At 48.2% G+C, this 15,535-nt stretch overlaps 1 protein-coding gene across 1 annotated transcript; it reads right to left on the bottom strand.

The window, feature by feature from the left end:
• Positions 1–9,052: 9,052 nt before the first annotated feature.
• Positions 9,053–10,070, bottom strand: LOC124666948. Its single transcript, XM_047204284.1, has one exon. The coding sequence runs from the start codon at positions 9,995–9,997 to the stop codon at positions 9,359–9,361; it is 639 nt and encodes a 212-aa protein (XP_047060240.1). The 5' UTR covers positions 9,998–10,070; the 3' UTR covers positions 9,053–9,358.
• Positions 10,071–15,535: the final 5,465 nt, after the last annotated feature.

Below are 15,535 nucleotides of genomic sequence, written 5' to 3'. Positions count from 1 at the left end.
GTTGAGAACTCAGAAAACCTCCAGCGGTATGCATCAGCATTCGGCAATTGCCATGTCTCGGATCTGTATTTTTTACCAGCCGCAGAACCAACAGAGCGAGTAAGATACGAGACAACAAAATGTGAAATTTCACAGACAGCAGCAGCTGACGAAGATTAGGACTGTTCTTCCAGGTACTGGTTAACTGCGCTCCTAAACTATTTGCTGCCCTCTGAAGCCACATTACACACCACCAGTAGGCTGCTGATCAGAAGAGAAGAGGAAGCCGAGCGTGAGGACGGAGAGCCTCACCAAGGTGCTGAGCCCGGGGAAGGCAGCCGCGGACGCGGCGGCGAGGAGCACGGCGGGGACGAGGCGCGAGCGGGTCCTGGCGAAGGCGAGCGCCCGGACGAAGAGGAGGAAGGCGAGGACCTGGGTGAAGTTCCGCCGCTGCCGGAGGAAGGCGCGAAGGCGGGCCTCAGCGGCCTCGGCGGCGCTCCCGACTTCCTCGTCCGCGGTCCTGAGGGTCTGCCGGAGCAGGCGGTCCATTCGCCGCAGGGTGTCGAGCCGGGCGGCCGCCTCGTCGATGCCGGCGGCGTAGTGGTCGATCCTGGCGTGCGTGTGGTCGAGCAGGCGCTGCACGAGGTCGGGCTCGTCGAGGAGGAAGCGCAGGTCGCGGATCATCTCGGCCAGCACCGGGTTGTCCATTTGGTCGGGGTTTCGGGGCTTGGACTGGAGCGGAGACGAGGATGGGACGAAGTTTATTGGCCGCAGAAACAGTGGCGCTGTGCTGGTTAACGTGAAACTCCTGTACGAATAGCACTTTATCTGTTTGGACGATGGTCGACGACTGACCAGCCTGGTGCGTGATCACCCGGATTTCTTCCAACAATCAATACCATATATATTTATAATAAACAGCACATAATAGATATGTATAAACTTTCTTCAACCATTACAAAATAATAAAGTCAAAAAGATACTACTTCTTCTGATTTAAAATAATTACCCAAAAATAGATGTACGTAGACATATTTTAGTGTGTAGATACATCTATTTTTTGGTAATTATTTTGCATTAGAGGGGGTACCATATTTTCGAGGTCTTCAAACACTTTCTTTTTCCATGACACGATTGTTCTCACTTTTCTGGATGCAGCCAAATGTAGATAATAAATCATAGACTTGTAAATATCAACCAAGGTTCTCTCAGAATTTTAATTTAAGCCGCAATGTCAAGGTTGTATGCACACGTGCAAGTGGCGTAACCATTAAAGTAAACATCGGCAAGAGTACCAACACCATTATATCAGAAAATAACAATCGACTAGCCTTGTCGACATCGCTGGAGAGGCGTGAGTACAAATCACCCGGGACAAAAACAACGAGGATAATCGTCCTCACGGCAACCATGAGAAAAGATCAAAATCGATATGGTAAGCGAGATTTGAGGCCTATACTGTAGGGATTCGTTGCATAGAAAACAAAAAAATTCCTACCGCGAGAACGCAATCCAAGCCAAGATGCAATCTAGAAGACGGGAGCAACGAGAGGATGATCAAGACTCACCCTTGAAGATTTCCAAAGCCTATAAGAGTAGGCTCTTATTGCTGCGGTAGACGATCACTTGCCGCTTGCAAAGCGCGTAGAAGATCTTGATCACGGTGCCACGATCGGGCAGCACCTCCGTACTCGGTCACACGTTCGGTGTTGATGACGACGTCCTTCTCCCCGTTCCAGCGGGCAGCGGAAGTAGTAGATCCTCCTCGAAATCCCGGCAGCACGACGGCGTGGTGGCGGTGTCGATGGAGAACTCCGGCAGGGCTTCGCCTAAGCGTATGCAGGAGTTGTATGTGGAGGAGGGGTGCTAGGGTTTGGGGAGAGGGGTGCTTTGGGCGCCGGCCATGAAGGGGGCAGCCAAGGTTGGAGGCCAAGAGTGGCCGGCCACCCTCCCCTTGTCCCTCATTATATAGGTGGAAGCCCCAAGAGTTGTAGTCCAAGTCTTCGAATAAGACCCCAACACTAAAACTTCCCAAAGGTGGGAAACCTACTCAAGGGGAGTCCTACTCAAGGTGGGACTCCCACCTTTCCTTGAGGTGGGGCTGGCCGGCCACCAAGGTGGAGCCCACACGGGACTCCTCCCCCTTAGGGTTTGGCCGGCCATACTAGTGGAGTCCCTCCGGGACTCCACCTTCCATAGTGCCATTCTTCGGACTTTTCTAGAACCTTCTAGAACCTGCCATAAATGCACTGGATCATTTTCAAACTTGGAATATGACTTCCTATATATGAATCTTATTCTCCGGACCATTCCGGAACTCCTCGTGATGTCCTGGATCCCATCCGAGACTCCGAACAAAACTTCGAACTCCATTCCATATTCCATATCTACTTAAACGACATCAAACCTTAAGTGTGTCACCCTACGGTTCGCGAACTATGTAGACATGGTTGAGACTTCTCTCCGACCAATAACCAATAGCGGGATCCGGAGATCCATAATGGCTCCCACATATTCAACGATGACTTAGTGATCGAATGAACCATTCACATACGATACCAATTCCCTTTGTCACGCGATATTTTACTTGTCCGAGGTTTGATCATCGGTATCACTCTATACCTTGTTCAACCTCGTCTCTCGACAAGTACTCTTTATTCGTACCGTGGTATGTGGTCTCTTATGAACTTATTCATATGCTTGCAAGACATTAGACGACATTCCACCGAGAGGGCCCAGAGTATATCTATCCGTCATCGGGATGGACAAATCCCACTGTTGATCCATATGCCTCAACTCATACTTTCCGGATACTTAATCCCACTTTTATAACCATCCATTTACGCAGTGGCGTTTGATGTAATTAAAGTACCTTTCCGGTATAAGTGATTTACATGATCTCATGGTCATAAGGACTAGGTAACTATGTATCGAAAGCTTATAGCAAATAACTTAATGACATGATCTTATGCTACGCTTAATTGGGTGTGTCCATTATATCATTCACATAATGACATAACCTTGTTATTAATAACATCCAATGTTCATGATCATGAAACGATGATCATCAATTAATCAACAAGCTAGTTATACAAGAGGCTTACTAGGGACTCCTTGTTGTTCACATAACACACATGTATCAATGTTTCGGTTAATACAATTATAGCATGATATGTAAACATTATCATAAACACAAAGATATATTATAATAACCATTTTATTATTGCCTCTTGGGCATATCTCCAACATATACCAACACCATCATTGATGTGAGAAAGGAGATCTTGTCATCGAATGAAAGACCGAAGATCACTTATTGTAGACGATGCCATCTTCTTTGAGGAAAAAACAACAGGAAGACGGCTACCAAAACCCTAACATAATCCGCTGAAAACACTACTTTTATTTGAAGCATAGATCGGATTCCCCCACTCATCCCAACACTGGCAAAACCGACTGGAGGAGGGGAGAACCAATCTATGGAGGAAGCTGAAGTGGAGGCAGCTAGGTTTTTTTTAAGGCGGCGGCTATCTCACGGCCAAATCGAAAAGAATGGATTTATTTTGTTGTAGATCGCAATTTATCTCCTTATTGCACTACTTGAATGTTTGAACTTAGCTTGTGCCAAGGAACAACTGTCCACTTTTAGGGTCTATGTTTAGTAGGGTTTTTAAAACGCAACTTTGAGCAGAAATGCAGTTCGATGTTATTTTTAGGATTGTATATGGATATTTAATTAAGAATAGGAAAATCATAGGGTTCTTCACATGGACTAGATAGGAAGCTAAGTTATGAATCATATGATTTTCCTATTCTTCATAACATTTACATGGATATTTAATTAAGAATAGGAAAATCATAGGGTTCTTCACATGGATATTTAATTATGAATAGGAAAATCATAGGGTTCTTCACATGGATTCATAACATTGCAATGAAATCCATTGCAATGTTATGAATCCCATAAATGAAATACCCTAAAGACTAGAATCCTCCTGATTTTAAAATATAGAACAATTGCATATAAGTTGTGGAGCGACATCAATGCATCACAAATCCACCAAAGCACATGTGTTATGTTTTCGTCATCTTTAGTCAAATATTCAAATACAATCAGAACATAGCAGTTTTGAGGAGTTGTTACATTTGAAGCCACCGTCAATGATCATATATGTACACATGTCGTCATCCTCTATATTAGATGCTTGAAATGTCTACAACAGGTTGCACGTACTTCCTCAATTCTAAATATTGAACTTCTAGTTTATGCTTACTCAAACTTCTCCAGGGTAACCTGCAAAAGAAACTTCTCTAGCGTCCCGTGGTGCTTGTGGTAGTTAAAACTCTTTTACTAGTTACTCCCTTGCTTTCTTTCTTTAACTTTAATGGGCAATCCCGTTACCAGTAGTACAAAAATATATGGTATGATGAACCTAATGGAACAATTTTGGTCATGTAAATGATAAGTACTTAGCTATAAACTTGATCAAGCTTAAAACAGTATAGCTTGCCAAGCATAGTTTAAAAAATTGGACCGGTGAGTACTTTGCTATAAACTTGATCAAGCATAAAACAGCATAGCTTGCCAAGCATAGTTTAAAAAATTAGACCGATGCGTGAACTGGTGAAGCGACTAGTTCACTGGTTCGCAGATCGGATCACCGGTTCATCCGGTTCGATGACGACAAAAAGAAATTGAAAAGGATATTATTTCTAATTACAATTTAAGAAAAATTTAGAGCAAAATAACCATAGAGAGTATACAGAGAGAATACTTCAATACGTAATCACAAAACATGGCCGGTCCAAGTGGTATTGTGCGTTATGTTTCGTATTTCTTTCTAGTTGAAGGTCACGAGTTTGATTCCTCTTGCAACATCTTTTTTTCTCTTGTTTTTTTGCTGTTTGGATCATTGTTTCTTAAAAAAAAACTAGTGAGACGACGTGGGCTTAGCCCAGTGGTTGAGGTCGCAGTGGGCAGTGGCGCACCCCAATGACCGGAGTTCGATTCCTGTCTTGGAATTGTCACACCAAGTCCCACTTCTATTATATCAAAAAGTGTCTTGTTCCTCCTAGATACGGTTTCATTTTTTAAAAAAAACTAGTGAGACCATCGGTTTAGGTTTTTTTTGGTCAAACCACCAAACCAGTTCGGTTTTCAAAACTATGTTATCAAGCCCTGTTTTTCTTCGAGTGAAGTGTCTATGCTTAGGGCATCTTCAGCGGCGCGACGGAAACAGACACTGAGCGACCGTTTGCGTCTGTCGGGCCGAAAAATACGTCTGGTACCATCTCCAGTGGGGCGACGCAAAGTGACCGGGCCGTCCGCGGCGACGGAAACCTGGCCCAAATATGCGTCTCGGATGCGTCTCTGCTGACGCTGCGCGGACGCGGAAAGTATCCGCTCGCGTTTGACGGACGTTTTGTCTGGCCCGCCTGACAGCGACCCAGCGTCGATGCGTCTTCGAGACGCTCAAGAACGACGCCGCCAACGCGAGGCTAGAGCAGTGCTTGCAAGAGGACGCGGCGGCGGACCAAGCCATAGCAGCCGCACGGGAGGCGGCGGAGAAGCAGGCGAGGGAGCGACACAACGACGAGACCGGCCCGTCAGGCAGCAAGTAGTCTAGGGTTCTAGAACTACTTTATTTGCTATCAAATATGTTGCAAATCTAAAAATGGGTCGTCCCGGTGGGAGCACACCCAGATGCAACGGACACGCGGACAAAATATGTCCGCAGAAAACGCAAACAGACGCTCGCGACCACTTTTAGGCGTCCGAAATTCGTCGCGCCGTTGGAGATGCGTTTACAGTCGGCTGCGCGTGCGGCTGAGCGGCACTGCTTGTACCTTGTAGCTTGTGATAGGCCGGTTCCATGCGTAGGTGCTTTGTGTCAACCGTGTTGTTTTGAACTTTTGATCTGTTGCACTACGGCTAGTTGCTTCCGCTTGATCACGTGCAGGCCATGGAGCTGGCCGCCGAGTCTGATTTCTCTCGCGCTGGCTTAGCGAGTCACGTTACCAGAAGTCCAGAACCATACGCAAGCTATAAACGTGACTGTCTATTCTACAGTCTGGTAGGACGTGCTGCTTGGCCAGCTCGTGAAGAAAATGAACACAAGGCAACAAGATCACCACCCTTGGACCAAGTATGGACATACCAGTTGATCACAGAACATACAAAACACAAATACTCCGTACAATAGATGAAATGCCACTTTGATCACAAAAGAAGTGAATATGAAACCAATGTTCGACTGTTCGATGCCAACTAAACTAGCGCCACATCCCACAGGTACTTTGTTAAAGTAAACATGAAGGTATCAAGGAGTATAATGTTTCATATGAGTTCTTAAGTTGGTTAGCAGGTTATATAGTTCTAGGAGGAGCCACAACAATGTACAGAAGACAATCTCTATATCGCCAGATTATTCAGCATCATCACAAGTGATAAAAGCATCATACAAACTGACTACTCAGATAGCTCCATAACAAACAGACAGGAATACAAATGTCCTACAACGGATATCTAATGATGGAGAACAAACAATGCAGCCACAAAACAGGGAGAAGAATATATGGCAACAGAATATTTGGCAATCCATCATATTCATGTATGAACTAAAACCACGACACCAACTAATGGAGTCCAACCATACCATACTGCAAACCCAGACATGGTCAACCATAATTATACAGAACCTACTGCCCATTACAATGGCCACATACTGTAAGAACAAAAAAAAAAATCAGAAAATGCCAATTGGTCAAAGGAATGCTGTTAGACACAGACTAGACACTCAAGAGTAACCAAACAGTAGCATGAAATCAATCAACGTGTAATGATAAAAAAAAATTAACAGCTATGATATATCTAACTATCTCTTCCACCTTCTAAAAGAACTCTACCAAGCACTTGAAGACTATCTATATGCATTGCTAAACTAACTGAAGCCTAACAATGTGCACTTGCTAAATCAGTGATGACAAACATACAAACCAAAATCTCCATTGTCATTAGCTCACAACCAGCAAAACATGCCTCCGGTGCCATGCAGGCTTATATCAGCAATAACAACCGCATAATCATATGCAAAACATGTCAGTTAAGGCTTATGCATGGATAATCATTAGTTATAACAGTTCTTCAAAACATGTCACTCAAAAATAGGAGATCAAATTAGTTCCAAAAAGATAAACAAAAACAAATTAGTTTTTCAAAACGCTGGCACACAATGTCACTAATAAATCAAGTATACCAAGATTGCACTCCAGCATGCACCCAATCAAAGCTATGCAGACCCAAATTCGACTACTACTACTACATCCTAAAAAGATCAAGCAACTGTAAATGCCTCGAAAGATCAGTGAAATAGGTTAATAATCGATTGTAACATGTCACAAATCGGTCAAAGGGTATGTTAACAGATCGGAAGCAAAGTTAGTATAAGCACAATATCTAGAGATGAAGCTGCAAACCGTCAACAACAATTTAACATAAGTAGCAATAACAGGCACATAATCATATACAAGCATGTATTTATGAGCCAAAGAAAGGCATAAGCATGGATAGTCAATACGTAACAACAACAGCACAGTTTTTCCAAAACATGCCAATCTAAAATTAGGAGAGAGAACAAATAGCTCCAAAAAAAAAAATCTAAATACTGGCACGGTAACACCCACAAGGCAACACAAAAAACACAACAAGCATCATGAACGAACAGCAAATGTACCCCATGTTAGGGGAGAACCCAATTTTATAAATCATCGTTTGTGGAAGAAGTACTATTAAAAGGTACACCTCCCAGTTTAAACAGACCAAAAAGCACACAAGACATATCGTTGCAGATGAGCACTTGATCTAGATCAGGAAGTTACAGTTTCTGCATTCGAACATATAGAACAACATGCCACCCAGCATTAAGCACACCATGTTACCATGGCCCGTGTAGTACCATGATTGCAATTCAACAGTCCAATATAAATTATGCAGTACCAGATTCCACTACTAATACATCCCACTAGCATCAAGCAATAGCAAAGGCCTCAAGATATCAGTCAAATAGGTTAATAATCGATGGTACTCCCTCTGCTGCACAATATAAGACGTTTTGGCAAACTAAATTAGTTCGCCGAAACGTCTTAAAATATGGAACAGACTGATAACATATAAAACAGCTTCTATTTCGTGAATTGGTTAAACAAGGAATGTATCCAGATCAGAAGCAATATTAGTATAAGAACAAATATCTAGAGATGCAAACTGCAAACCATCAACAACAATTTAATATAAGCAGCAATAACAGTCACAGAATCATATCCAGGCATGTGATTTACAATCCCAAGAAAAGGAATATGCTGGATAGTCAATCAAGTCACAAGAACAGCACAGTGCTTCCAAAACATGTCACCCTTTAAAATGAGGAGAACTTATTTCCAATGAAGAAAAAACAAGAACAAATCTATCTAAATACTAACACCCACAAGGAAACACAAAAAAAAAATAACAAGCATCATGAGTGAACAAAAGATGTAGCTCACCCCGAAGGACCTTACCTATGTGATGGGAGAACACTATTAAGAAACAGCTTCCTGTTTAAACAGACCAAAAAGCACACAAGACATGTTGGAGATGAGCAAAAGAACAACATTACAAACACCATGGCACCCGACCTAAATTATGAAATTATAGTTTCATACAACTCATGCATTCAAACATATAGAACAACATGCCACCCAGCATAAGCACACCATGTTACCATGGCACCGAATTTAAATCATGTAGTGTGCCAAGATTGTATTCCAACACTCACCCGATCTAAATTGTGCAGTACCAGAAGATTTCACTAGTGCGATGTCCCACAAGCATCAAGCAACAGAGAATGCCTCGAAAGGTGAGTCAAATAGGTTAATAATCGGTAGTAACATATCAAACAGTTTAACCCATTTCATGAATCGGTTAAAAGGATTGAGAAGCAATTTTAGTATAAGCAAGCACACTCCTCTAGAGATGCAAACCACAAACCATCAGTGACGATTAAAAGGATAGTAGATCAGCGAGGACGGAGCCACATGAGTAAAGCCAGCAACCATAAACGTTAAGATAACCAAGCATACAGCCTTGCTCGGTTCACAAAGTGTCTACAGACAGATTCACCGTCATCACCAAAAGCAACACGTAAAGGAGAAACAGCGACGAAACATAACGAACACCTTGTTTGTGTAGTCTATTAAGTAACTAATAATAACTGATAGAAGTCGTACTATTACTCTCTTCAGTAGGGCACTAGCAGCATGACCACCACGCAGGACAAACTCATCAAACCTTCCATAAGCTGTAGCAGAGCAAAACTTCCTGCGCATGGGAGCACCAGATCGATTACCTCTTGAGGCGGAGGTAGACGAGCACGACGGCGGCCGTGACGGCGGCGCCGGCAGCCGCGCCCGCCGCCACCCCCTGCCACGCGACCGCACCGTCCTCCTTCGTGGCGACGGCGTCCGGAGCGACCTCCCTGTCCTCGACGGTGGCAGTGGCGGCGGAGGCCTTGAGGGCGTGGATCTCCTCCTGGAGCTGGCGCTTGGCCTGGCGGACGGTGCCGACCTCGGCCTCGAGCTCCCGGCGCTGGCGCTCGTCGTCCTCGCGGTCGGCCTGCTTGCGGTCGAGGAGGGCCTGGAGGCGCGCGACCTCGGCGCGGAGCGCGGCGGCCTCGGCTTCGGTGGCGGCGGCGGCGTGCTCGGCGGTGGCGACGTCGTCGCGGGCCTGCGAGAAGAGGCCCTCGAGGCGGTGCGCCTCGGCCGCGAGGGTGGTGTTCTCGGTGGCCGCGGCGGCGAGCTGGTCCTCGAGGGCGAGCTTGGTGGCGCGGAGGTCGTCGATCTCGGCGTTGGCGGCGACGGCGGCGTAGGACTTGGCGGGGTGGACGGGGTCGGCGACGGTGACCTCCTCCGCCGCGACGGCTCCGTTGGGCGCGGGCTTGTCGACGGCGGTGGGCGAGGCGGGGGTTTCGGCGCCGTTCTCCATGGGGAATCGGTGGGGGTTTGGTGCTTTGGAGGAGCGTGGTTTCGTTGGGCGGCGGCGGTTGTGGGGAGAGATGGGGGGAAAGGGTCTGGGAAAAGGAGAGGCCTCTTTCTCCTCCTCTTTCTTTGTGATGAATCGCGCGTGAGCACGGAAGTGTCTGGATGCGTGGCTCCGCTTTGCGTCCATGACGCGTGGGTCCGCTGATTTGAGGACCACACCTGTCAGTGGTTCTCGACCGATGTGAGGAACGTGCGTGACGGCGACGGCGATATGGTGGGGCCCGGTGGCAGTGTCTGGGAGGCACTTGCGTGCTGAGGAGGTTGGTGCCGGGGGCGAAGTGGGGAAATGGAAGACGTCGTTATCGGGTCGCCTGTCATTGGTAGTGCGCCGCACGCTATTGCCTTGCGGGCTGCGTCGCAAGCCCAACGCCATATGGGTCCGTGGCATTTCCGTTGGACCGCGCCTTTGCAACCCCAAACTTTGCCCCGCGCCTTTGTACCTCAAATTTTTGGCCCAATGCCACCACGAACAGTAAAAAAAAAATACAGTAGCAGCGTTTACATGTTGGCTCACAAAATTTGGCGGCGAAAACACATTTTGTGTGTTCTATGTAAAAAGATAAAAAAAATGTTTGATGAAAATTTCTTCGCAAAAAATTATGTGCGAACATAGAATTTCTAGATATATCCGTAGTTATTTTTACGATTTTTTTAAGACATTTCTAAATTTAATTTTTTTATGTAATGGATGCATTTATATACCTATGAACTAAAGTGAATATCCGTTCAGTCTCTCACTCACTTCCTGCAAAACAGGCGAGGCCTACTTTCTTTAGTGCAATAATTTTGCAGCCAGTTTTACTGTCCAAAGAGTAAAATGCACCCGAGGTTACATGAGCTTGGGTGATTTCTTACTCGAATATTAATCTTTTGAACTTGTGTAGGCGTAGTTCCAATTCTCGGTAAGTTGTTTATATCAGGTTCTGAAGACCGTTCATTAACCGGTGCCATGTAGGCATTTTTTACAAGGAAAAAAAAAAGCCTAGATAATCATCTATTTTTTTATCTCCATGCACCTCCTCATGTTGCTAACGTGGGTGACTTTCAAGTACAAAAATCAATTATAGTATCTGTCAATACAGAAAAGGTTGTCGAACTCACGAGGAGCTGAAGCTTTTCAGAAAAAAGGCCAATCCTCTATGCAACAAGAGGATAACCTCAAGTGTGTAAATATATGTGACAAAGTTCCCAGTAGCAGCATGAATAGATTTCTAAAATGGAATATATGAACATCTTGTCAAGTTTTATTTTTATGGGATGAAGCCTAAAATAGGTGTTGTGGGTATACTTTATGGGTATATCAACGGCATGGTCTAGATCCGGCAAGCCCGGGTGGCCCATAGTAGGTGACGTGGCATGTGGCCCGTCGGGCGGCCCAGTTGCTGTTGATCCTGAAGGATGAAGTCCAGCCCAGGAGCAAGGAGCCGGATTCCCACCGACCTACGAAGGAGGCCGGATCCGTGAAGGCCCATGAAGTATCCGGGTCCAGTACGTACTAAGAGGGAAGGCGGATCCTTGACGTACACGGCAAGACTTTGTACCGTAGTTAGGCGACTTGTATTCCGGCTAGGACTCTCCGTGTAAACCCTAGATCCGTGCGTCTTTATAAGCCGGATCCTGGGAGCCCTAGAGGCAGAACAACAACTCATTGTAACAATGCGAAAGCGCCCAGATAATACCAGACAAGCAGCAGTAGGCCCTGTCATCGAGCAGGTGTTCCGAATCTGGGTAAATCGCGTACCACCGTCCCAAGTGATCTCCGCCCTATGGCCCCTACTTCTTTTCCCCCTCGTGAGGATCCCTCCTCCGAGGTACCGTCGATTAGGCAACGACAGTTGGAGCCCACCGTGGGGCCTGCGGCGTCTGGAGGCCGGAACCGGGAGGGTTCCGCCATGGGAAGCTACGACGACACCATCGGCCGTGGGGCGCGTCCTTTACGCCGGAAACCTTCCGATCGTCCCTCCGGATGAGTGCTGGATTCCGGCCAAGACAAACCCCGTCAAGCTCTACATCGTCCAAGTCGGCGGCATACACATCTTCATCGGCGAAACCGTTAATTCCGACGGAAACGCTCTGGTAAGTAAAGCTGACGCGACCGCCGCTGAGCAGGACGCAGTCGCGAAGATCCGATCTGAGACGCAGGAACTTCCCAAGGAAGATTCCGCCTTAGATCTGGAAAAATCAAACCCCACCCAATCCGCCCCTGAGCAGGAAACAAAGGTGGAAGACCAATGCCGATCCGCCTGGGTCTCCCAGGTGTTAGAAAAGCAAAGGTGTCACTTCGTACACTTCTTGGCCCATACCGTCGGAACCGCCCCTCAAGAAGCCGGAGCTGGTCCCGAGCAGGTCGTGGCACCGGAAAATAGCGCCGCTCCGGATCAGCAGGAGGCTGTCGGAGAAAGCGACGCTCCGGGCGAAGAGTCAATTCTGGGTAACCTAAGCCCAATTTCCGGGGATGCCCCATCCATGAACACTGAAGAGTTTGATCGCAAGGTGTCGGAACTCGGGTATGGTGAACAGTCTGAAGTCGAATCCGCCCAGCCTAAACAGGTTCTTGCAACTTTGGCGGCGCTGGATCAGCAACATTCTGATGGAAATACCTTTTCCGACCCTCATCCATCCCATGCCGGATCTCCGCTCTCGCGGGTACGTCCGCACAGGGAAGTGCTATCTCCAGAAGAGATGATTGAGCAAGCAGGCATGGAGGCAATCGCACACTCAGATATTCTCAGCAAACCTATAACTCCTGACGATGCCGCAGATCTAGAGGCTCTAGAAGCTAAAAGACAGGAGATGCTGGCAACAGCCCAGAAGTTCACCAGAACCGCAGCAGCAATGCTGGACGAGAGGAAAGAAGCCACGCACTTCGTGGAAAATTTTCGCCGGCGAGAGCTCGAGGTCGACGAACAGCCGGTAAAAGTCAAGGAGCTCCGAAGCAACACCGGAAAGACAAGGTCACCGAGCTCCAGCGGGAGGCCGACAAAATCGAGCGGGAAGCTATACCTCCCCGCAAGATTACCTTCGCGACCCCACTGAGCAACAGCCACTCGCAACTCCAAAGGATAACATGAAGAAGGCTGCGGAGATCTTAAAGAAGAAGGACGAGGAGATTGATATCGACTACGTCCGAACGCTGGTTGTCTCAGCAATGAAGCAGCAGAGCAAGGCAGACACTTCGCGCAGGTTGGAATCCAACCCGGAGCATTGCGTCTCTACTGCGCAGAAGGACGCCTACGACAATCGCCATCATGATGATGAATCGCGCACCGGATCTTCGGAGCGCAGGAGGAGAACCAGAGAGCACCCAAATCCAATCCTTGTACCATCAAAGACACCGCCGTCAGATCCAAATAAGGGAAAGGATGCGATGTACTTTGGCAAAAACAAGTACCGGAATCTGTCACCTCCACCTAGGGGATACTCGCGTCCTCCGCTCCCCCGCCGTCGTAGTCCAGCCGGAAACACCAGACCCCATGGGCCAGGTGGAATCAATATCCGCGACAACGTGGTACCTGAGAGGAACAGGAGCAGGGAGCGCACGCCGGAACCTCGTCGCAACCGGAACAACGATCGTGAGCCCGAGCCAAGGAGGAGCCGGAACGACGACCGCGAGCCGGAACCCCGCCGAAGCCGGAACGACGGCGGCAGCCAACACCACGGTGAAGGCAGCCACCGAAGCCGGAGTCAGCACCGCGAAGGGTGCGGAGAATCAGGAGGCGGAAGCAAAAGGTCAAACCGACCCCCTCGCAGGTCTCCCTCCCCACCAACCAGCGGTGGAGGCGGAGGTGGAGGCGGAGGCGGTGGTCGGAAATCTCGCTCTCACTCAAAGTCTCCCCGCAACGGCCCGCGTGACGCACGGGAACGTCTCAACGAATACAGATCTGACTACATCGGCCCAAAATGCTTTGGCAGGATGATTCGAGAGGAACCAACGCCAAGGATGAACCTCAAGCTACCCGGAAACCTGAAGACATATGATGGCACCGAAAGGCCGGATACCTGGATTGAGGATTACTATAATGCAGTAACCTTTGCCGGAGGAACCCCTAACATCGCATGCCGCATGCTTCAGCTGTACCTTGTGGGTCCAGCCCGGATCTGGCTCAGTGACCTCGAGAAGAACTCCATCTTTTGTTGGTTCGACCTAAAAAACGCCTTCGAAAAGCACTTCAGGGGCACCTACAAAAGGCCTGCCACGACAAGCGACTTACAGGCATGTATCCAGAATAAGGGAGAAACATCAAGAAACTTCCTCTCCCGATGGTTGGCATGCAGGAACGAGTGTGAGAACATCGATCACACCACGGCTATGCACGCCTTTATAGGAGGATTGCAGCGAGGAGGATTGCTGCGGCACAAGCTCACATGCTTGGCTAACGCAAATAAACTGAATTTGGATGACATGATCTCCATTGCCAGTGATCATACTGCCGCCGATGACGACGCGGGCGGAGATCTAGCGGCCACAGCAATTCCCCTGCATCAACAGAAGAAGAACCGTGACAACGGTAACAGCAGCGGCAGCAAGCGGAAAAAATCCCCCTGATGACCAGAAGAGTGGCGGATCCGAGATGGTCGCCATGGCGTTCCAACGTGGAGGTCAAGGAGGCGGAAGAGGACCCGGCCGCGGAGGCGGAGCCGGCAGGGGCCGGCGGCCGCGACGAAGTCACCGCTGCCGGAACCGCGCCCCCAAACCTATGAAGAGTACGAGAGACATGCCCTGCCTGGCCCACCTGGATCCGGCTACGGGGAAGTCCACTCACACCAATCGCAGCGCAAGTGGGTCAACGATCTAAAATCTGACCCGGAAGCAGGCTACAAGCGAGCCCGGAAGCACCGCCCACGCGGCAAAGGAGGCAAGGGCAAGAACAAGGACAAAGAGGAAGACAGTTCCGAGGCAATGGACGAGGATGATGCTTCGCCGGATCCCAAGGAAGGAGCCGCAGCTAAACCCAACCCCTTTGTCAAAAAGAGTGCGGGCGCGTACTGATACGTCCAATTTGCATCACTATTTTATATCATAATTTGCTGTTATTCATTGATATATTTCATATTGGGACACAATACTTATGTTATTTCATCTATTTTGCATGTTTCATCATTATTGGAGGATCAAGCACCGGAGCCGAGATTCTGCTGGAAAAAGCACCGTCGAACGCAATATTTCGGAAGATCAGCTGTGGGAGGAAATTATACCAAAAATCCTATTTTTCAAGATAACGGAGGAAGCCGGAAGGAGGGGCCGGGAGGACCCGGGGTGGGCCCACACCCTAGGGCGGCGCGGCCCATGCCCCGGCCGCGCCGCCATGTGGTCCGGGGGCCCACGACCCCTTTCGCCTCCTTTTCTTCGCGAAACCCTTCGTCCCGAAGACCGAAGCCACGAGAGGGTTCCTCACGAAGAGTTACGGCCGCCTCGCGGGGCGGAGAACACCGAGAGAGAAAAGAGCTCTCCGGCGGGCGAGGAATCCGCCGGGAAATTCCC

This window comes from Lolium rigidum, chromosome 6 (assembly GCF_022539505.1).
Source record: "Lolium rigidum isolate FL_2022 chromosome 6, APGP_CSIRO_Lrig_0.1, whole genome shotgun sequence".
Lineage (NCBI taxonomy): Eukaryota > Viridiplantae > Streptophyta > Magnoliopsida > Poales > Poaceae > Lolium > Lolium rigidum.
This window is presented reverse-complemented; position numbering and strand designations above follow the sequence as displayed.